This window comes from Lutra lutra, chromosome 16 (assembly GCF_902655055.1).
Source record: "Lutra lutra chromosome 16, mLutLut1.2, whole genome shotgun sequence".
Lineage (NCBI taxonomy): Eukaryota > Metazoa > Chordata > Mammalia > Carnivora > Mustelidae > Lutra > Lutra lutra.
In genome coordinates this window covers 36,107,209-36,131,641 of record NC_062293.1, presented here as the reverse complement: position 1 = coordinate 36,131,641, position 24,433 = coordinate 36,107,209, and the positions used below count along the sequence as shown (strand labels likewise).

The following is a 24,433-nucleotide window of genomic DNA, read 5'->3' as shown; positions in this document are numbered from 1 at the left end:
CTCGCAGAAAATACATTACAGTCGTTTAGCATTCAGTTATATTTGCCTGTTTGTCTCTATCTTCTATCAGTTGTAACAGCTAAAAATGACAAAAGTATGTAAAAAATTAAAACCAAAAAAATCGGAAATTACAATTATCCTTACTTAGAAAGATTGAGAAGAAAAAGGAATAATGAAGGAGAAAAGCTAATGTATACACGAAGATATAACATGTTATATAAACTCCTATAAAGCTCCCATTAAGCAAAGAAAAATAACACACCATATTACAAACAAAAGATATTCTGTACTGTAGTCTTCTTTGTCATAGTTTATATTTTATAAACAAATACGTAAAATCAGAAAGGGAATTTATAATCCTGTGGTTTTTAGCCTTTTTGTAAAATACAAATGGAAAAATTCTGTCTTGAAATAAAATGATTTCTTAATATCCAATTCTAAAAAGGTAAAATCCCAATTGCACTGCTGAAGTAGGCGGAAAAGCTCAGGGCCCTATCTGCTGTGGCTCCCTCAGTAAGTACTTCTGAAGTATGCTAGGAACCTGGTGAACACAGACTGTACCTTCTAAGAATGTAATTCCTTAAAGAGTAGAAAACTAAAGCTCAGGAGGGGCAAAGTGATTGGCCAAAAGTAAGAAAAATTAAACAAGGTCAGAATCAAAAACAGAATCCAAATATTCAGATTCCAAATATGATTTTTATGATATCACCCACAATTACTCTCTGTATTCCTAATTAAAAAAAAAAAAGTTATAGTAATGAAAAGTTTAGAGCTAGCAAGGACCTCAGAGATGGTCCAGTACAATAGTTTCTTAATCTTTTTTTGGTGCGGGGGTGGGGATGGAGTGGGGTGGATACAGCAGTGGAAACTTCTTAAAAAGGGGAGGCGCTTGAGGTGAGGAAGGGGTGGGGTTACGTGTGGAAACCTGGAGCTCTATCCAGGTGGTGGCCACCACCCTAACACCTGCACCAGTGGCTGAGATACTTCACTGCAATACAGTGACTAACTCAGTCAAATTCATTTTATATTTGAGAATATTCTGGAGCTTACCTGATTTATGCAAGGTTACACAGGTAGAATAGGAAGCTCAAGACTACAATCTTAATTTCCCTTCTAGTTTTTTTCCACTAGGCTATTTGTAAGAAACTTGCAAACTTATAACATTATGGTCTTTTAGAGTTAAGATATATTGATTAGAAAGAAGGGATGGCTTCAGGTATGTTTACCAAAGAACATTTATAGAAAAGAGAATGATTCCCACCTTCACTTAGAGATGGACGAATGGGTGGTGAAACCAATGGGCCAAACGTCTCTAAATCAAACCGTCCAGTCCGGGATTGAGCTTTTAGCAACCAGTAGCGTTTCTCCAGATCAATGATGTCTGATTCCTCCACTGAGAGTCAAAACAAATAAGATTATAAAACCTCTGACCTCTATTCTAGGCAGTTAGTGTATCCTGATCATGTAACTTCCAAGGATGTATTTTAATTTCCCAATTGTTAAAAATAATAATTGCCTAAACAAAACTGTGAAAGACAAATACATTATATCTAAAATGGCATGAAAATTGGGGTGCCTAGGTGGCTCACATGGTTAAGTGTCTGGCTCTTCATTTCAGTTCATGTCATGATCTCAGGGTCATGAGATCTAACCCGGAGTTGGGCTTCCCACTAGGCGCGCAGCCTGCTTAAGATTCTCTCTTCCTCTCCATAGGCCCCTCCCTCACCCCTGCTTGCACTCTAAATTAAAAAAATTAAAAAAATAAATAAAACAGCATGAAAATTAAATTTGAATTAATATAAAAGTGGCCTCAAAATCAGAAAAAAATATTTACAATTTCCCATTAAGTAGGTTGCTTAAATCCAACATGTAAAATAATAAAAAATGGAGATATTTCTTTTTGGCTTCCTATACCACTTTTACCCATACTCATTTTTCATAATTTTCAATCTTTACCTTGGATTTAAGGATTCTTTTTTTTTTTTTTTAAATTCATGTTAGTTAACATATAGTGTATTAGTGTCTGAGGGAGAGACTTCAGTGACTCATCAGTTGCATGTAACACCCAGTGCTCATTACATCAACCGCCTTCCTTCATGCCCATCACCTAATGACCCCATTCTCCCCACCTACCTCCCCTCTGGCAACCTTCAGTTTGTTCCCTAGAGTTTAAAGTCTCTTATGATTTGCGCCTCTCTCTGTTTTTATCTTATTTCATTCCTGGCCACACCGTAATCATCCTAATAGCAGGACCCATGTCTGACTCATCCTGTCGATATGGATAACTATCTACACAGTCAATATTTATTAATGAAAAAGTATGAAAAGGACTTTATAAATAATAAAAGTCAATAAACAACAGATGAGGTAGAATAGGATTTACAATGTGATAAGTAATGGGGCATCATGAAAATGTGAGTATCTTTCTCTCCTCGTTCAACAGAAGATACAATAAAAAATTACAGGTAAGCTCCAGCCATTGTTACATTTTATGTATGCCTTCCCCTACCAAGGAACTAAAGTAAAATTTAGAAAGCAAGCAGGTGAGAGGCCTTCCATTGCCATGGTTTTTTGCCTACAGTCACTTTCCAGATATTGGTAAGGTATGAGGAACCTAAGCAGTAAAATTTCACTAAGGTAAACAGAGAAACTATAGTTTTGGGAGGTTAAGATAGCTGAAATTTGCAGGGCAGAGTACTGGAAAAGAAAGAGTTAATACAAAGAAAGAGCTCCAACAATCTGCACAGGACTCTTGTTAAGTTTTGGGAGAATAGCAGAATATTAAGCTGTGTATGCACACAGTGAAATTCATTTTAGGCTGGACTTGGATATGCCTAAGTTTTAACCAGCCAAGGTAGAGACACCTTCCTGAACACTGGGAGTATTCACAGACTCAGAGGGTCACACTTAACTAGAAGGGGAAAAACTAACTCCAGAATAAAGGCTACTCCAGACCCGCCCCAACAAAGCTCTTAAAAAATCCTTCAAAATGTCAAGCTGAGAGGGGAGGAGTCAAGATGGCGGAGAAGTAGCAGGCTGAGACTACTTCAGGTAGTGGGAGATTAGCTAGATAGCTTATCTAAAGATTGCAAACACCTACAAATCCAATGGGAGATGGAAGAGAAGAACAGCAATTCTAGAAACAGAAAATCAACCACTTTCTGAAAGGTAGGACTGGGAGAGAAGTGAATCCAAAGCAACGGGAGAGAGACCGCGGGGGGAGGGGCCGGCTCCCAGCAAGCGGTGGAGCAACGGAGCACAAAATCAGGACTTTTAAAAGTCTGTTCTGCTGAGGGACATCGCTCCAGAGGCTTAACCGGGGTGAAGCCCACGTGGGGTCAGCATGGCCTCAGGTCCCGCAGGGTCACAGAAGGATTAGGGGTGTCTGAGTGTCGCAGAGCTTACAAGTATTAGAACGGGGAAGCCGGCTACAGAGACAGAGCCGAGGAGTGAGCTCTAAGCTCGGGGTTACCTTGAACCGGTGGCAGGGTCGGTCGGCTCGGAGCGCGGCCGGAGGCAGGGTGATGGGAGTAATTGGGCGCTGTTCTCTGAGGGCGCACTGAGGAGTGGGGCCCCAGGCTCTCGGCTCCTCTGGGCCAGAGACTGGGAGGCTGCCATCTTCATTCCCGTCCTCTGGAACTCTATGGAAAGTGCTAGGGGAACAAAAGCTCCCAAAAGCAAACCCGAGTGGATTACTCAGCCCGGCCCCTGGTAAGGGCGGTGCAACTCCGCCTGGGGCAAAGACACTTGAGAATCACTACAACAGGCCCCTTCCCCAGAAGATCAACAAGAAACCCAGCCAGGACCAAGTTCACCTACCGAGGAGTGCAGTTTCAATACCAAGGAGAGCAACGGAATTCCAGAGGAGGAGAAAGCAAAGCACGGAACTCATGGCTTTCTCCCCATGATTCTTTAGCCTTGCAGTTAATCTAAATTTTTTTCTTTTTCAATTTTTTTTCTCTTCTAAATTTTTTAAACTTTTAACCTTTTCTTTTTTAATGTTTTTTAACTAGTTTATCTAATATATATATTTTTTTCCTTTTTATATTTTTTCTTTATTGGTTTTCTTTTTTAAATTGTTTCTTTTTTTTTCTCTTTTTTTTTTCTTTCTGAACCTTTTTATCCCCTTTCTCCCCCCTCATGATTTGGGATCTCTTCTGATTTGGCTAAAGCATATTTTCCTGGGGTTGTTGCCACCCTTTTAGTATTTTACTTGTTCCTTCATATACTCTTATCTGGACAAAATGACAAGGCAGAAAACTTCACCACAAAAAAAAGAACAAGAGGCAGTACCAAAGGCTAGGGACCTAATCAATACAGACATAGGTAATATGTCAGATCGAGAGTTCAGAATGACGATTCTCAAGGTTCTAGCCGGGCTCGAAAAAGGCATGGAAGATATTGGAGAAACCCTCTCGGGAGATATAAAAGCCCTTTCTGGAGAAATAAAAGAACTAAAATCTAACCAAGTTGAAATCAAAAAAGCTATTAATGAGGTGCAATAAAAAATGGAGGCTCTCACTGCTAGGATAAATGAGGCAGAAGAAAGAATTAGTGATATAGAAGACCAAATGACAGAGAATAAAGAAGCTGAGCAAAAGAGGGACAAACAGCTACTGGACCACGAGGGGAGAATTCGAGAGATAAGTGACACCATAAGACGAAACAACATTAGAATAATTGGGATTCCAGAAGAAGAAGAAAGAGAGAGGGGAGCAGAAGGTATATTGGAGAGAATTATTGGAGAGAATTTCCCCAATATGGCAAAGGGAACAAGCATCAAAATCCAGGAGGTTCAGAGAACCCCCCCTCAACATCAATAAGAATAGGTCCACACCCTGTCACCTAATAGTAAAATTTACAAGTCTTAGTGACAAAGAGAAAATCCTGAAAGCAGCCTGGGAAAAGAAGTCTGTAACATACAATGGTAAAAATATTAGATTGGCAGCAAACTTATCCACAGAGACCTGGCAGGTCAGAAAGAGCTGGCATGATATATTCAGAGCACTAAACGAGAAAAACATGCAGCCAAGAATACTATATCCAGCTAGGCTATCATTGAAAATAGAAGGAGAGATTAAAAGCTTCCAGGACAAACAAAAACTGAAAGAATTTGCAAACACCAAACCAGCTCTACAGGAAAATATTGAAAGGGGTCTTCTAAGCAAAGAGAGACCCTAAAAGTAGCAGATCAGAAAGGAACAGAAACAATATACAATAACAGTCACCTTGCAGGCAATACAATGGCACTAAACTCCTATCTCTCAATAGTTACCCTGAATGTTAATGGGCTAAATGCCCCAATCAAAAGACACAGGGTATCAGAATGGATAAAAAAACAAAACCCATCTATATGTTGCCTACAAGAAACGCATTTTAAACCCGAAGACACCTCCATATTTAAAGTGAGGGGGTGGAAAAGAATTTACCATGCTAATGGACATCAGAAGAAAGCAGGAGTGGCAATCCTTATATCAGATCAATTAGATTTTAAGCCAAAGACTATAATAAGAGATGAGGAAGGACACTATATCATACTCAAAGGATCTGTCCAACAAGAAGATCTAACAATTTTAAATATCTATGCCCCTAAAGTGGGAGCAGCCAACTATATAAACCAATTAATAACAAAATCAAAGAAACACATCAACAATAATACCATAATCGTAGGGGACTTTAACACTCCCCTCACTGAAATGGACAGATCATCCAAGCAAAAGATCAACAAGGAAATAAAGGCCTTAAATGACATACTGGACCAGATGGACATCACAGATATATTCAGAACATTTCATCCCAAAGCAACAGAATACACATTCTTCTCTAGTGCACATGGAACATTCTCCAGAATAGATCACATCCTCGGTCCTAAATCAGGTCTCAACCGGTATCAAAAGACTGGGATCATTCCCTGCATATTTTCAGACCACAATGCTCTGAAGCTAGAACTCAATCACAAGAGGAAATTTGGAAAGAACCCAAATACATGGAGACTAAACAGCATCCTTCTAAAGAATGAATGGGTCAACCAGGAAATTAAAGAAGAAGTGAAAAAATTCATGGAAACAAATGATAATGAAAACACAATGGTTCAAAATCTGTGGAACACAACAAAGGCAGTCCTGAGAGGAAAATATATAGCGGTACAAGCCTTTCTCAAGAAACAAGAAAGGTCTCAGGTACACAACCTAACCCTACACCTAAAGGAGCTGGAGAAAGAACAAGAAAGAAACCCTAAACCCAGCAGGAGAAGAGAAATCATAAAGATCAGAGTAGAAATCAATGAAATAGAAACCAAAAAACAATAGAACAAATCAACGAAACTAGGAGCTGGTTCTTTGAAAGAATTAATAAGATTGATAAACCCCTGGCCAGACTTATCAAAAAGAAAAGAGAAAGGACCCAAATAAATAAAATCATGAATGAAAGAGGAGAGATCACAACGAACACCAAAGAAATACAAACAATTATAAGAACATACTATGAGCAACTCTACGCCAACCAATTTGACAATCTGCAAGAAATGGATGCATTCCTAGAGACATATAAACTACCACAACTGAACCAGGAAGAAATAGAAAGCCTGAACAGACCCATAACCAGTAAGGAGATTGAAACAGTCATCAAGAATCTCCAAACAAACAAAAGCCCAGGGCCAGATGGCTTCCCGGGGGAATTCTACCAAACATTTAAAGAAGAACTAATTCCTATTCTCCTGAAACTGTTCCAAAAAATAGAAATGGAAGGAAAACTTCCAAACTCATTTTATGAGGCCAGCATCACCTTGATCCCAAAACCAGACAAGGATCCCATCAAAACAGAGAACTACATGGGGCGCCTGGGTGGCTCAGCGGGTTAAAGCCTCTGCCTTCGGCTCAGGTCATGATCCAAGGGTCCTGGGATCGAGCCCTGCATCGGGCTCTCTGTGAAGCAGGGAGCCTGCTTCCCTTCCTCTCTCTCTGCCTGCCTCTCTGTCTACTTGTGATCTCTGTCAAATAAATAAAATAAAATCTTAAAAAAAAAAAAAAGAACTACAGACCAATATCCTTGATGAACACAGATGCAAAAATTCTCACCAAAATACTAGCCAATAGGATTCAACAGTACATTAAAAGGATTATTCACCACGATCAAGTGGGATTTATTCCAGGGCTGCAAGGTTGGTTCAACATCCGCAAATCAATCAATGTGATACAACACATTAATAAAAGAAAGAACAAGAACCATATGATACTCTCCATAGATGCTGAAAAAGCATTTGACAAAGTACAGCATCCCTTCCTGATCAAAACTCTTCAAAGTGTAGGGATAGAGGGCACATACCTCAATATTATCAAAGCCATCTATGAAAAACCCACTGCAAATATCATTCTCAATGGAGAAAAACTGAAAGCTTTTCCACTAAGGTCAGGAACACGGCAGGGATGTCCGTTATCACCACTGCTATTCAACATAGTACTAGAAGTCCTAGCCTCAGCAATCAGACAACAAAAAGAAATTAAAGGCATCCAAATCGGCAAAGAAGAAGTCGAACTATCACTCTTCGCAGATGATATGATACTATATGTGGAAAACCCAAAAGACTCCACTCCAAAACTGCTAGAACTTGTACAGGAATTTAGTAAAGTGTCAGGATATAAAATCAATGCACAGAAATCAGTTGCATTTCTCTACACCAACAACAAGACAGAAGAAAGAGAAATTAAGGAGCCAATCCCATTTACAATTGCACCCAAAACTATAAGATACCTAGGAATAAACCTAACCAAAGAGACTAAGAATCTATACACAGAAAACTATAAAGTACTCATGAAAGAAACTGAGGAAGACACAAAGAAATGGAAAAATGTTCCATGCTCCTGGATTGGAAGAATAAATATTGTGAAAATGTCTATGCTACCTAAAGCAATCTACACATTTAATGCAATTCCTATCAAAGTACCATCCATTTTTTTCAAAGAAATGGAACAAATAATCCTAAAATTTATATGGAACCAGAAAAGACCTCGAATAGCCAAAGGAATATTGAAAAAGAAAGCCAAAGTTGGTGGCATCACAATTCCGGACTTCAAGCTCTATTACAAAGCTGTCATCATCAAGACAGCATGGTACTGGGACAAAAACAGACACATAGATCAATGGAACAGAATAGAGAGCCCAGAAATAGACCCTCAACTCTATGGTCAACTAATCTTCGACAAAGCAGGAAAGAATGTCCAATGGAAAAAAGACAGCCTCTTCAATAAATGGTGTTGGGAAAATTGGACAGCCACATGCAGAAAAATGAAATTGGATCATTTCCTTACACCACACACGAAAATAGACTCAAAATGGATGAAGGACCTCAATGTGAGAAAGGAATCCATCAAAATCCTTGAGGAGAACACAGGCAGCAACCTCTTTTGACCTCAGCCGCAGCAACATCTTCCTAGGAACATCGCCAAAGGCAAGGGAAACAAGGGCAAAAATGAACTATTGGGATTTTATCAAGATCAAAAGCTTTTGCACAGCAAAGGAAACAGTTAACAAAACCAAAAGACAACTGACAGAATGGGAGAAGATATTTGCAAATGACATATCAGATAAAGGGCTAGTGTCCAAAATCTATAAAGAACTTAGCAAACTCAACACCCAAAGAACAAATAATCCAATCAAGAAATGGGCAGAAGACATGAACAGACATTTCTGCAAAGAAGACATCCAGATGGCCAACAGACACATGAAAAAGTGCTCCATATCACTCGGCATCAGGGAAATACAAATCAAAACCACAATGAGATGTCACCTCACACCAGTCAGAATGGCTAAAATTAACAAGTCAGGAAATGACAGATGCTGGCGAGGATACGGAGAGTGGGGAACCCTCCTACACTGTTGGTGGGAATGCAAGCTGGTGCAACCACTCTGGAAAACAGCATGGAGGTTCCTCAAAATGTTGAAAATAGAGCTACCCTATGACCCAGCAATTACACTGCTGGGTATTTACCCTAAAGATACAAACGTAGTCATCCGAAAGGGCATCCAAATGTTTATAGCAGCAATGTCTACAATAGCCAAACTATGGAAAGAACCTAGATATCCATCAACAGACGAATGGATAAAGAAGATGTGGTATAGGGCGCCTGGGTGGCTCAGTTGGTTGGGTGACTGCCTTTGGCTCAGGTCATGATCCTGGAGTCCCGGGATCGAGTCCCGCATCGGGCTCCCTGTTCGGCAGGGAGTCTGCTTCTCCCCCTGACCTGTCTCCTCTCATGCTCTCTCTCTCTCTCAAATAAATAAAGAAAATCTTTAAAAAAAAAAAAAAAAGAAGAAGATGTGGTATATATACACAATGGAATACTATGCGGCCATCAAAAGAAATGAAATCTTGCCATTTGCGACGACGTGGATGGAACTAGAGGGTATCATGCTTAGCGAAATAAGTCAATCAGAGTAAGACAACTATCATATGATCTCCCTGATATGAGGGAGAGGAGATGCAACATGGGGGGTTAAGGGGGTAGGAGAAGAGTAAATGAAACAAGATGGGATTGGGAGAGAGACAAACCGTAAGTGACTCTTAATCTCACAAAACAAACTGAGGGTTGATGGGGGGAGGGGAGCTGGGGGGCGTTATGGACATTGGGGAGGGTATGTGCTATGGTGAGTGCTGTGAAGTGTGTAAACCTGGCGATTCACAGACCTGTACCCCTAAGGATAAAAATATATGTTTATAAAAAATAAAATTAAAAAAAAAAAACTAGAAATGATGTATTGGGAAATAGAAACAAATAAATAAATTGTTAGTGTGATATTTATTAAAAAAAAAAAAATGTCGGGGCGCCTGGGTGGCTCAGTGGGTTAAGCCGCTGCCTTCGGCTCAGGTCATGATCTCAGGATCCTGGGATCGAGCCCCGCATCGGGCTCTCTGCTCAGCAGGGAGCCTGCTTCCTCCTCACTCTCTGTCTGCCTCTCTGCCTGCTTGTGATCTCTCTCTGTCAGATAAATAAATAAAATCTTAAAAAAAAAAAAAAAATGTCAAGCTGATCCAAAACTACTTTAAATGCCTGTGAGAAGAAAACAAACTCCTTTTAAAGGGAGAATCCACTTAACCTTAACATTCACAATGTCTATCATCCACAAAAATATGAAACAAGCAGGAAAAAGTGATTCAAAACCAAGATAAAAATCAGTCAATACAAAAAGCTGAAGAAATAACAGACGATGGAATTAGCAAACAAGCCCTTAAAACATGTATTCTATAAAAAAGTACCAACCGAAACTACTAGAGATATAGAATACAATATTTGTTTTAAGATTTTATTTATTTATTTATTTATTTATTTATTTATTTATCAGAGAGAGAGAGAGAGAGAGAGCGCGCGTGCGAGCTAGCGCACAAGAAAGCAGAGAGGCAGACAGAGGCAGAGAGAGAAACAGGCTCCTTGCCAAGCAAGGAGACCGAAGAGGGACTCAATCCCAGGAACCTGGGATCATGACCTGAGCCGAAGGCAGTGGCTTAAACCACTGAGCCACCCAGGCGTCCCAATACAATATCTGAAATAAAGAAATTCACTGGAAAATTTAATAGCAGATTAAAACCTGCAGAGGAAAGATATGTGAATCTGAACACCAAGCTACCCAAATGCTACCCAAATGGAAGCATAATGAGAGAAAACAGGTGAAAAGTTACTAGAATCTTAGTGAACTATAAGATAAAATCTAACAGCACAACACACATGGGATACCATGAAGGGACAGCAGAAAATATCTGAAATAGTAACAGCTGAAAGATCCTCAAATTTAGTGAAAACTGTAATTCCACAAATCCCAAAGTTCAATAAACTTTGTGCAAGAAAAATTCAAAGAAAACAAAACCAAGGCAAGTCACAATCAAATTGCTAATAGAAAATTTTAAAACAGCAACAGATGGGAGCAAAACACATTACAAACAAGGGAACTAAGATAAGCAATGATTTCCCTTCAGAAACAAGGCAGCTAGAAGACAATGGAGGAAAAAAGTGCTGGGGGAAAAAAAAAAAGTACTGTTAAATCTCATATTCTATATCCTATAAAAATATCCTTCCCAAAAAAAGCAAAATGAAGAATTTTTTGGACAAACCAAAGCTAAGAGAATTCATTAATAGCAGAACTGCACCAAAAGGACTATTAAAGGGTGTTTTTCAGACTGAATGATGAAAACAGGAAATGCCCAGTCCCTAATTTCAATGGCGCTGATATCACAGAACATCCCAGATTTTGGATAGGAGCCTGACTATAGCTTTGGTTAGACTGTTAGCTCCTAGTTCAAATGCTTTGAAAACTGAGTTCAGATTTCTATTCAGGAAAACCCAGGAACTGCTAGTTGTTGAAATTAGGGGGTCCATAAACTCCAGCCTAAAGGCTGCATGCATGTTTATATAAATAATGTTTTATTAAAACACAACCACGACATTTATTTACATATAGTTTATGGCTGCTAATGTGTTACAAAGGCAGAACTGAGTAATTGTGATAAACAGACATATGGTCCACAAGTCTGAAATATTTACTACCTGTCTTTAAAAAAAAAAACCATTTTGCCAATCTCTGTGTTAGACCTTAAAATTGCATGAACTTCAAAACTAGGAGACTTTACAAAATGAAAGTACCTGGGGACCACCACAGCCTTGACACTGCGACCCTTCAACGGTCTGAGATTTCAAAATTGTTAGGCCATGAAACTACAAATCAAGAGATCTCTTTTCACTTTTCAACTTGCCCCCAGTCTCAGCGAGACTTCCACAGGAGAGAACTGGGTGGAAACAATTATCTTTGTATTTAGGGTCCCTTCAGACTCAAATCTGAAACAGGTCTCTCAAAGTTTGGCTGGTTTCCCCTTGTTCCCGTAAAGCTTGTCCTTAGGCAGGCTCATTCCTCTGCCAGCCTCACATCCAATCTCAGGCTCTTGGCCTGAGATATGAAAGCACCCTACATCCCTTGATCACTTAGGAAGGGCTTTGTCCCTCTGGAGTTCAGTCTTTCTTCCTTTCTTCATCCCTCCTTCCCTTCTTCCCTCCTTTCCACCCTTCCTTCTTTCCCTTCTAAGATTTCTTTGCATGATATGGCTTTAAAGAAGAGTATGATTTAGTTTATGTGGTGATTTCATGTTATTATAGTGGGAGTGAAGGTCTTTCATATCTTTCCACTTCCTAACCTAATGCAGAACCCTTCCATTATTACTTAACATGAATTTGAAAATTCTCACCAATGCAGTAAGACATAAACATGAAGTATAAAATTAGAAAAGAAGAAGCAAGATTATTCTTTGCATATGAGCAGAATGCATATTTAAAAACTCAGGTCCTTTTTTTTTTTAACAAATTAAAATTAATCTGTAGAGATACAAAATACATAAACAAAGGGGCGCCTGGGTGGCTCAGTGGGTTAAGCCGCTGCCTTCGGCTCAGGTCATGATCCCAGGTCCTGGGTTCGAGCCCCGCATCGGGCTTTCTGCTCAGCAGGGAGCCTGTTTCCTCCTCTCTCTCTGCCTGCCTCTCTGCTTACTTGTGATTTCTCTCTGTCAAATAAATAAATAAAATCTTAAAAAAAAATACATAAACAAAAATCAGTGCTTTTCTAGATAACATTAATAACATGTAAGAAAACATTAAAGAGAAAAATACACAAGAATAGCAATTCCCTATAAGAAAGGAATATCTATAAGTAAATTTTAAGATATGAGATTTTTATGAAGAAAATTTTATATAATAATATTAAAGGTCTGAATAAATGAAGCATACCATGGCCCCAAGTAGGGCCTTGACAGAGGCATACATGGGCTTGAATAGGGTGGTTATGTAAGACCACACTGTGAGGGTGACAGGAGTACAGATCTGAAGGAGGCCCAGGGGGCAAATGGTGGAGAAAGAAACATTCTACAGAGAGAACAAGGAGAGAGGCCTCTAGACAAAAGCATGTTTAGCAAGCTCAAGGAAAAGAAGATCAAAGTGACTGAAGTGGAGTTAGTGAGGGAGACAGTAGCAGAAGATACAGTCTAAGGAAAAATGGGGGTCAGGTTATGTAGGTCACTGTGAGGACTTTGGTTTTAAACTGTGAACCACTGGAGGGCCTGACACAGAGCAGTGACATGATGTGACTTAGAGGATTACTACTCTTCGCTACCAAGTGAGAATAGCCTGGTGGGTGGGTGGCAAGAACAGAAGTGAGATGACCAGTTAGATGTTTAATAAAAGATTTAAAATCATCAATACATGCAATTAAGAAACACTAGACAATCAATTAACAAACACAGATGGACAATTCATAATAATGGGGAGGGATTTAATTTCACTAATAATAAAAAAAAATCAGGGAAGCCTCAGTGGCTCAGATGGTTAAGTGTCTGTCTTCGGCTCATGATCTCAGGGTCCTGGGATCGAGCCCCATGTTGGGTTCCCCGCTCAGTGGGGAGTGTGTTTCTCCCTCTGCCTCTGCTTCCCCTACTCATCCTCTCTCTGTCTCTCCCTTTCAAATGAATAAATAAAAATTTTTAAAAAATAATTAAAAAATAAAATCAATCAGTTCAGAAGAAAAATTTAAACACAATCATGCTACTTCTCTGCTTCAAAACTTTTCAACATTCTTCCCGAGGATACTTGCATGGCTACTCCAACAGCTCCTTCAGCTCTTTATTCAAATGTCACATTCCCAGAACATCTGAACTGCACCCGACCTGAAGATACTCCTCCATCCCTTTTCCCTGCTTTACTTTGGTCCCAATATTTATCAATATCTGGCATAAATTACTTGTTTTGTTTATTGGTTGCCTCCTCCAACTGGAACATATCCTCCTTGAGGTAAGGTCTTATGGTCTATTTTGTTCACTGCGATATTCTAAGCACTCAGAATAATACCTAGTACATTTTGAACACTCACAGAATACTTTTTTGATGAACAAGAATTATTTGTTGAATCCAGAATACATATATTCAGAATAGTGTTAACTATGATAAAAAATGAAGATTGGTATCAGTACGGAACCTTGGCCTCCAATAACTTACAAGTTACCTAGGAAGACAAGAACAATGTTCTCTAAATTTCCACTGCTTTCAAAGGACTCTTCCTCTATTCTTTTGTAGTTTTAGCACAAATTTAGGGGGAAAACTTTTTCATTCATCAACAAGATAATTAAGAGATAGTCAAATCAATATGCATACCTGTACTGTATTTGTGTAAATATTATAAGAAGGTGAAGGAAAACATATATTCTACCAACTTTCACAAAATTTTAAGAAAAATATTCCTTTTGCTTGATTTTCAAGGGGCTTCCAGGACTTAAAGCTAATGTCTCTCTATTTTCCCTTCATACTCCATATTCTGCCCTGATGTTCTCTATACCTGAAACCTAAAAGAGGTTTTTACTTAAAAGATCTAAGAGTGAAATTCTTTTGAAAGTAAAATATAGGGGTGCCTGGGTGGCTCAGTGGGTTAAAGCCTCTGCCTTCAGCTTGGGTCATGGTCCCAGGGTCCTGGGATCGAGCCTCAAGTCAGGTTCTCTGCTCAGCATGGAGCCTGCTTCCTCCTCTCTCTGCCTGCCTCTCTGCCTACTTGTGATCTCTGTCAAATAAATAAATAAAATCTTAAAAAAAAAAAAGTAAAATATAAAAATAAAAATAAATCTGCACTAGGAATAGAGAAATTTGTGCACATATTACACATCAGCAGACAGAAGAACTGAGATTTTGAGAAAGACAGTGTTCTAATTTACTCTGAAGCAGAACAGGTACATGGAAATGACCATACCTGCCATAGGTTAAAACAAAAAAGGCCTTAACAGTATGTACCTGGGGTCAAGTACACGGATTCTAACTTGTCCCCATTTTACAAAGAAGAATGCTCTCTTGGAAATTTCTTAACTTGGCTATCCCTAGAATAGTCTTCTTAATGATCCACAAAGTCTAGGGAAAGGGATTCTCAGAATGACAATAAAGTTATCCTGTATTATGGCATTTAAAAAGAACTAATTACTGATTAATTATTAAAAGTAACTATAAACAACTGAGTTACAACTGAGTGACAAAGTTATAACATGTTTTCAAAAGTTAAAACTAAAAATACTAATAACACTAATTTAATTTTTAAAGATTTTATTTATTTATTTGACAGAGAGAGATCACAAATGGGCAGAGAGGCAGGCAGAGAGAGAGAGAGCAGGAAGCAGGCTTCCTGCCAAGCAGAGAGCCCGATGCAGGACTCGAACCCAGGACCCTGAGATCATGACCTGAGCCAAAGGCAGAGGCTTAACCCACTGAGCCACCCAGGTGCCCCAATTTAATTTTTAAATTAAAAAAATTATATTTTATATGAGAGCAAAAGCAAGCACAAGCAGAGGGAGGGGCAGCGAGAGAGGGAGAAGTAGATTTCCCACTGAGCAGGGACCAGATGCTTGGTCCTAGGACTGAGAGATCATCTTGGCTGAAGTCACGCTTAACTGACTTTAGATACCTAAGCGCCAAAATTTTTAAATTTATATTACTTGCTTTCACTAGACTAGTAATACATTTTGTTACATGAAAAATTATTTAAAATATAGGTAATCAAAAAAAGGAAAAAGAAAAAACATGTAATTGTATGTTCTCATATAACTATATATATTTGAACATACATGTATTTATTTATTTAAAGATTTATTTGTTTTAGAGAGAGAGAGAGAAAAAGAGCATGTGCATGCATAAGACAGAGCTAGAACATGAGCAGGGGGAGGAAAAAAGGCAGAGGAAGAGAGAGAATCCCAAGCAGACTCCTTGCTGAGCTCGGGGGCTCAAGCCTAGGACCCTGAGATCATGATCTTAGCCAAAATCAAGAGTCTGACGCTTAACTGACTGAACTAACTACCCAGTTCAGGCACTCCTGAATGTACATGTATTTAAACTAAATGTCACCTAGGTTGTATGGGAAGATTATTTCCAATACTTTCACTGCATCATCTATACTACTATATGATTTCTCAAATTATAGAAAATCATTGTTCATAGATTCAAATAATCAGTGGGCTAAATTTTTTAAAATTTTACATCAAAATCATCAAGACTGAGATACAAAAAAGATAAAATTTTCATACAAGAGTACACATTTCTTTTTAACCAAATACCGAATATGCTACATTGTAACCTTCTGATGAACCAACCTTTGAAAGGATCCAATCATTATGAAACAGGAAATAATTTTTTAAATATGTAAAACTTCTAATGAGCATGTAGCTTTTGATTTTTTAAAACAGAGGTATCTACTTCAAATACCTAGATAACTGAATTTAATAAAATGGAGTATTTAAAAATTTAACTCCTCTCAGTGGGGAATCTGCTTCTCCCTCTGACCCTCCTCCACTCTCATGTGCACGCTCTCTCTCTTTCTTCCTCTCTCAATAAACAAATAAAACTTTAAAAAAATAAAAATTTAACAATAAGGAGAGTAATTATAGGAGTCTGATAAATTAAGACAGGACTACTGTTTCCTTTTCCAAAGTTAGATATCTGTTCACTCTATTTATAATATATAAAAGAAAAGAGAACCCTCTTCTGTTCCTGCAGAGAAACAGCTTTCTCAAATTTTAAACTTTCTTCCAAGTAATAGATCTACACATAAAAAATCTGACCCTGAAACAAAACAAGAAAGACAGCAGCCTTGACAGAAACTGTTCTTATTTCTATAATTCTTGGTACTGAGCATATGTTCAATAAGAATTTCTGATTAACTGGTGTCAACACAATACACTAAATTAGAAAACTATACTAACTGCCTTTCAATTTTTTTTTCACTTTTAAAAATTTTATTAATCTCCTTTAAAATCACAATTTCTTTGCTTAAGGAGAAACGTGGAAAGACATGTAGAAGATATTTAAAAGAAAAAAAAAAGATCAGAATCAGACTGTCATGGTCAATTAAAACTATGCTTTACAGTTCCCTTTCAAGCTTATGTGATCTGTTCACATTCCGGTTACAGACTGCATGCAATTCATTACCGAATACTTGCCAAAAGCAAGCTAAAGTAAATTATGTGTATTCCTATTACCCAAACATTTTACATGAATTGGCAGCTGAATTCCTGGGAAGAAGGAAGGGAACTAACTTTATTTTCACTTAAAGAAGTTAGAGGTAATGACTGCAGTAATTACTCTACTTGGAATTCCTAGGTCAATCCCAAAACTTACACTTTACTAGTTAAATAGGATTGAATTTATCACCCACCTACAGGTATAATTTTTTCTGGTTCACAACAGCAGCACACCATACTCCCAGCATTCTAAACAATTCCTGGCCTACACTTTGGGCCATCCTAATGAAGTCTCACCTTACCAGAGGCTGCAGCTGCAGAAATAGGTCTTTAAGGCCAGAACTGGATCGTCATTTAAAACAAAACAAAACAGAACAAAAAAAAAACAGGCAAAATATTCAAGTATTTTCAAACAGTAACATAGTTCTTTAACACTGTTGAGGAAGCAACCTGTTCACAAACGCAATGACCTTCTGAGATCTACTTAAAACGGCTATAAGGGCTATAATCCTTACGTCCTGTACAACCAGATAAGAGGATAATGAAGAAGGGGCAAGCAGATTTACTAGGGGTTTACGGTCAAGGAATCACTGAAGTACTTTTTTTCTTATTGAAAGAAGGTGCTAACAATACCAACTAAAATGTGGCAAGGGACTATAATAATAATGCTAAAATAGAGACAGTATAAATTTAAGTTTGATACAAAAAGAAAAATGATCAAAATGAATTCCATTGCCCTAAAATTAGCCCAAAATACTACATTAATTACCTCAAAATCCAGATTCTACTACTAAAAAGAAATTAGACTTAATAGGCTTATTCTCTCTTATGATACATTTTAAGGAAACCCCCAAAACTCATTCTTGGTTTATTTAGAGAGATATTTACAAGAAAGAATAGGCACAGGAACACCTGGGTGACTCAGTCAGCTAAGTGTCTGACTCTTGATCTCAGCTCAGGTCTTGATATCAGGAATGGGAGTTCAAGTCCCATGCTGGGCTCCACAGCTGGGCTGGGAGCCTGCTTAAAATAACTAAAAAAAAAAAAAAAAAAAAAGAAGAAGAAGAAGGAAGGAAGGAAGGAAGGGGAGGGAAGAGGAGGAAAGGGCAAGGAAAGGGGAAGGGTGGGGAGAAAGGAAAGGAAAAAGAAAGGAAAGGAAGAAAGAAAGAGAGAAAAGGAAATCAAGAACACATATTTTCTGCCAAAAATATAGCTAAATTATGTGAAAATATGATCAACATTAAAGAAAATAACTCATTTTTAAAACATAGTTCATAAAATCATAGTTCTTCTACTGCCCATTTCACTATTGGTAAATATACAATCATTCAAGGATCTTGCTTGGATCAAATGAAATTAATTATTGAAGAGATATAAAAAATAATCATTGTAAGTATCTCAAGGGGGGGGGAACGGAAATTGGAAAAGTGAATCTGCAAAGACTGCCTGAAGTGAGTCTGAAGGAGATAGAGCACCACAGCCACAATAACCACATGACCAACTCCTTTTATCTATAATTACAAGCTACTCATAAAAAATTGAAGAATAACAAGAGTGCATGTCAATAAACGGTCTTCATCCCAGTTTGGCACCGATTAGCCATCTCATCCTGAGAGAGGGTCTTTAACTTCACATAGCCTTCGTTTCCTCATCTTTAGAATATGGATAAAACGAACCTCAGAGAGAGCACGAGGATTAAACAAGATAATATACACAGAGTACACATAGTACCTCCTCCAGTAAGTGCTCAATCTGTACTAATGATGAATTATCAGGAAGAGAAATTAAGAAAACAGTCCCATTTATATACGACTATTAAAAAGAATGAAATATCTAGGGATAAATTTAATAGAGCAGAGAGGAGACTTACACTCTGAAAACTGGAGGACCTTCTTTAGTATGATGTTTGGATTCCCTTCTCTTTATTTTCTGTGTATCTATTACAGGTTTTTGGTTTGTGGTTACCATGTGGTTACCATGAGATTCATATATATATGAATATATGTATGAATATATATTCATATTTATAACACCCAAATATGTATACAGTAGTCTATTTTAAGTTTAGGGTCATGTAAGTTCAAATGCTTTCTAAACACACGACATTTTTACCATCTGTCCCCACATTTATGTTTTGATGTCATATTTTACTTTTTATTCTAAACTAATAATTGTAGAAATTTCCTATTGTACAAATAGGAGACTTTACTACTTTGTCTCTTCACCTTCATACTAGCATTACAAGTGGTTGTACTACTTTTACTATATTTTTGCTTTTACCAGATGTTTTTCTTTCATAATTTTCTTACTTCTAGTCATGACCTTTTCTTTTCCACTTAAAGAAGTCCCTTTAATGTTTCTTATAAGGCCAGTTTAATGGTGATAACCCCCCCCCCTTAACTTTTGTTTGGGAAATCTGGGAAACAATCTCTCCTTTTATTCTGAGTGATAACCTTGCTGGGTAGAGTATTCTTGGTTATAGATTTTTTTCCTTATAACACACTGAATATATCATGCTTCTCCCTTTTGGCCGGCAAAGTTTTTCTTTCTTTCTTTCTTTTTTTTTTTTAAAGAAGATTTTATTTATTTGACAGAGAGAGAGAGACAGCAAGAGAGGGGAACACAAGCAGGGGGAGTGGGAGAGGGAGAAATAGGCCTCCTGCAGGGCAGGGAGCCTGAGTCGGGGCTCAATCCCAGGACCCCAGGATCATGACCTGAGCAGAAGGCAGACACCCAACAACTGAGCCACCCAGGCACCCTGGCCTGCCAAGTTTTTGCTGAAAAATCAGCTCATGGTCTCATGGGGGTTCTCTTGTATTTGCTCCTACTGCTTTTAAATTTCTCTCTGATTTTTAATTTTTGACATTTGGGCAGGGGGCAGAGGGAGAAAAGCAGACCCCCCCACTGAGCACAGAGCTTACCACAGGGATCAATCTCATGACCTTGAAATCATGACCTGAGCCAAAACCAAGAGTGAGATGCTTACCTGTGCCATCCAGGTGCCCCTAATTTTTGACATGTTAATTTTTATGTTTCTTCCTGTGGATCTCTTTGGGTTTATCTTATTTGGAACTCTCTGTGATTCCTGGACCTGAATGTCCTGTTTCCTTCCCAAGATTTAAGTTAAGTTTTCCGCTTTTATTTCTTCAAAAATATTTCTGATATTTCTCTCTCCCTTCTCTTTTTCAGACCCCCATAATGCAAATATTAATATGCCTGATGTTGTCCCAGAAGTCCCTTAAACCATCCTCATTTTTAATAATTCTTTTCCTTTTTGCCGTTCAGCTTGGGTGATATCCACCACTCTGTCTTCCAGATTCTGATCCATTTTCTCTGCCACTGATTCCCTTTAGTGTATTTTTCATTTTGGTTATTATATTCCTCACCTCTGAGTGGTTCTTTTTTTTTTTTTAAATCTTTTTTTTTTTTTTTTTTAAGATTTTATTTATTTATTTGACAGAGAGATCACAAGTAGATGGAGAGGAAGGCAGAGAGAGAGAGAGAGAGGGAAGCAGGCTTCCTGCTGAGCAGAGAGCCCCGATGTGGGACTCGATCCCAGGACCCTGAGATCATGACCCGAGCCGAAGGCAGCGGCTTAACCCACTGAGCCACCCAGGCGCCCCAAATCTTTTTTTTTTTATATTTTATTTATTTATTTGACAGACAGAGATCACAAGTAGGCAGAGAGGTAGACAGATAGAGAGAGAGGTGAAAGTAGGCTCCCTGCAGAGCACAGAGCCCGACGTGGGGCTCGATCCCAGGACATTGGGACCATGACCTGAGCCGAAGGCAGAGGCTTTAACCCACTGAGCCACCCAGGTGCCCCTGAGTGGTTCTTTTTTATATCTTCTAGCTCTTTGTTGATGTTTTTTCACTGTGTTTATCCATTCTTCACCTCAGTTCAGTGAGCATATTTAGGACCATTACTTTTGTCTTTATCAGGTAGATTGTTTATTTCTTTTTCATTAGTTCTTTTTCTGAGGTTTCATCTTGTTTTTTCATTTGGAACATAGTCCTGTGTCTCCTCATTCTACCTGTGTTTGTTTCCCTGTATTAGATAAGCCACATCTCCTAGTTTTGGAGGAGTGGCCTTATGTACAACATATCCTGTGGGGCCCAGAATCACAATCCCCCTGGTCATCAAAACCAGGTATCTCCTGGTATCCCCTCCAGGGGTATCCCCTCTGTGGGTTGTGTGTGCCTTTCTATTGTGACTGGACTGTGATGGCTGCAAGTACACTGGTAAGTAGGAGTGTCCCTAGCACGACTGGCTGAAATGACGAGATGCAGCTGCTACCAGCACACTAATGCGTTGGGCTGACTCTCTGGACTGGAAATCAGTTTGGGGTTGCTATTCCAGGCCATATCCACACATTGCATGCAGAATGGCAGGTCGTCTTGGTGGAGGACACCCAATGGGTGCTGTGAGGTAGGAGCCATTTGAGGGGGGGTGTGTGAGACAAGCTGAGCAGCTGTTTGGGAGAGTCACCTGCTTGGGGAGGAAACAATTTAGGGGTGCAGGAATGTTGGGGCATGGTGAGTGGTACTAACAAAGCAGATGGAGAATGTCAGAAATGGCACCTACCAGCACCAGGCCAGCTAGGTAGGAGAGTAAGAAAAATGGCACCTTACCTGCATTTCTGTTTCAGGATAAAGTTCCTACAAAGCCCTGCCTCTTCAGCACATGCACTAAAAAAGGCAAATAAATCTTCATATAGGACCCAGGAACTTTTCAAACTCCTGCCTCTGTGCTCTTGGAGTGAGTGCATTTGTGCACAGACTACTTTTAAGGGTAGAATTTCGGGTTTCTTACAGTTCAGCAGCTCTTCTGGAGTTAAGCTATGCTGAGTTTCAAAGTGAGGTCTTTTGGGAGTCAGGCCTTTTTGGGAGCTCATCTTCCCCGTGCAGGTTCCCAGGGTGGGGATGTCCAATGTGGGGCTTGAAATCCCTTGCTCCCCAGGGAGGACTTCCACATTTGTGATATCCCTTCTGCTTAAGGGTTACCAAACTGGGGGTGTCATTCCTGACTACATCACATCTCTGTGCCCCCTCCTACCTATCTCAAGTGGCTTTTTCTTTATATCTTTAGTTGTGGATTAGCTGTTCTGCTAGTCTTCAGGTCATTCTGAGAAGAGTAGTTCTATATGTAGTTGTAGTTTTGGTGTGTCTGTGAAAGGAGGTAAGCCCACAATCTTTCTACTCTACCATCTCGATCTTCTTCAGATCTAATCATAGGTATTTAAATAGCAAATCATGATAGAAAAATGTAACAGCCCTAATAAAAAATTTTATTAAGATCTACTCAAATATTAAAAATTTAACTCTGTGCTAAAGTTCCAATTCACTTTCTTAAATTAAAAAAAAAGGTAAGGTAACAATAATTTGGAATTTGCAGTTCTGAAAAATGTACCTGCCATGACAAAATCTAAAATCTTGTATAAATCAAATCAGTTAATTATTCTAACTCTGTATTGAATACAAATAGCTCACCAGTTTCCTTTGTGATTTGCATAAAAGAGAACATTTGATTAAATATGGAAGTGTGTTCAATTTACTATGACTTCAAATTTTACTTTATAATTGTATGTGCAAAAGTAATTAAAGGCATCTACACTCTAATATAAATGTTATTTACAAGTGAAAAATTGTAATTCCTTTTTGTTTCCTAGATACCTTGGCTCATTACACATATTTAAAAGGAATCATGGATGCTTTAAAATAAATATTTTCTGTCTACTTATAAATCAGTTAATAACACTCTACTTTTTATCACAAGTTTCCACATTCAGGACACATTATTTGAAAAGTTTAATATGCCAAATATTCTTCAAGTGGAAGAGCTGGCGAAGAATTCAATTGCGAGCTGTTTACCCAGAAAATGAGAATTTATAGATACTATGACGAACCATAGCTATCAGAATGTAAATCTACCCATGTCAGAATGTATAAATAAAATTTAGCAGTAATTCAGACTTTGTGATAATGACTTCACAGTAAGGGGTGCCTGGGTGGTGGCTCAGTGGGTTAAAGCCTCTGCCTTCAGCTCAGGTCACCATCCCAGAGTCCTGGGATCGAGCCCCACATCAGGCTCTCTGCTCCGCGGGGAGCCTGCTTCTCTCTCTCTCTCTCTGCCTGCCTCTCTGCCTACTTGTGATCTCTGTCAAATAAATAAATAATCTTTAAATTAAAAAAAAAAAAATGACTTCATAGTAAGCCCCATGAAGAAAGTAGCTATCTGGTGAAGCCCATACCCACTGAGTTGTCTGTTCCACTGGTTTATGCTGGTTGTTTCTATAAATTGTTAAATAAAAAAAACTTAGAAGAAAAAGACTTTCTTCCCACAGATGTGGATGAGTTCATTTTAATACCAATCTACAACCCTCTATTATAAAATTACTGGCTTCTAAAACAATTACCCCCTGGAGATAATGGGGTGAAGCTCACTGACATTTGCAAGTGAAGTGTTCAGTGATACAAGAGGATGCATATTCATCGTAAAGCACCAATTCCAGAACAGGCACCGAGCTGAGTCCTTTAAAACAAGTATTATGTCATGTCTGCCTAAAGGGTAGAACAATATGCCACCCCCAATATGTCACTTTGGAATAAGGATTCTATTGAGTTGAAGGTAACTGAGAAGAAACAGGTAAGAGAAAAGCTCTCTGCAAACTACACCCCCCATTTACTTAATTTGTAAAAGCGTCCTCCCTGCCCCTCTATCAGGAAGGACAAAAGTAATCATCAGAGACTAGTCTAGATCCTTACCAACATGGAGATTGCATCAGATAAATGAATCTACATAACAGATCTTACCAAGCAGACCTTCCTACTATTCGTTTCTCCAAAAATTTGCCTTCCTATAATTTGCCACCTCTAGAAGCTCAAAGTCAATGTCCTTTTTTCTTTGTCTTGTCCCTTCTCTACAAAATTACTGGTCTTTGCCAAGATCCAATATAAACTCAAGTTCTAACCACCTGTTTCAGTTCTTCACAATGAATACTCCCATGCATAAGCTATGTTAATAAACTTGTGTTTTTTGCTTGTTATCCACCTTTTGTCAGTCTAATTTAAAGGGCCCCAGCCAATGAACCCAAGATGGGTAGAGGAAAGAAGTTTTCCTCCCCTACATTCCATGAACTTAACTGTACCATTTTCCCTGTTTTCCAGAGGAGGAAAAAGAAGTTCAGGGAGTTTAAATAAATTTCCCACACTTACATAAGTGATAGGGCCAGTGTCTGACTTCTTCAGAGTCTGAAGAATTCCTAAACATCCTATTAGTATTTCTCAAAATGTAGTTCATGGTCCACCTACATGAGAATTACTTTAGATGTCTGTTCAAGTACACAGTCCTAAGGCCCACTGAATAACAATTATTACCACAGAACCAGGAACCTGCACTTTTAATACCCTCTCCAAATA

The 24,433-nt window shown here is 38.6% G+C and overlaps 1 protein-coding gene across 2 annotated transcripts in view; it reads right to left on the bottom strand.

Moving 5' to 3' along the window:
• The window catches only part of USP32 (ubiquitin specific peptidase 32), a 227,442-nt gene that overhangs the window by 75,869 nt on the left and 127,140 nt on the right, over positions 1-24,433 (bottom strand). For both annotated transcript variants that reach the window (XM_047706877.1, XM_047706878.1), the window contains exon 6: positions 1,262-1,393. In XM_047706877.1, the coding sequence (XP_047562833.1) occupies positions 1,262-1,393 (132 nt within the window). The remainder of the gene's footprint in view (positions 1-1,261; positions 1,394-24,433) is intronic.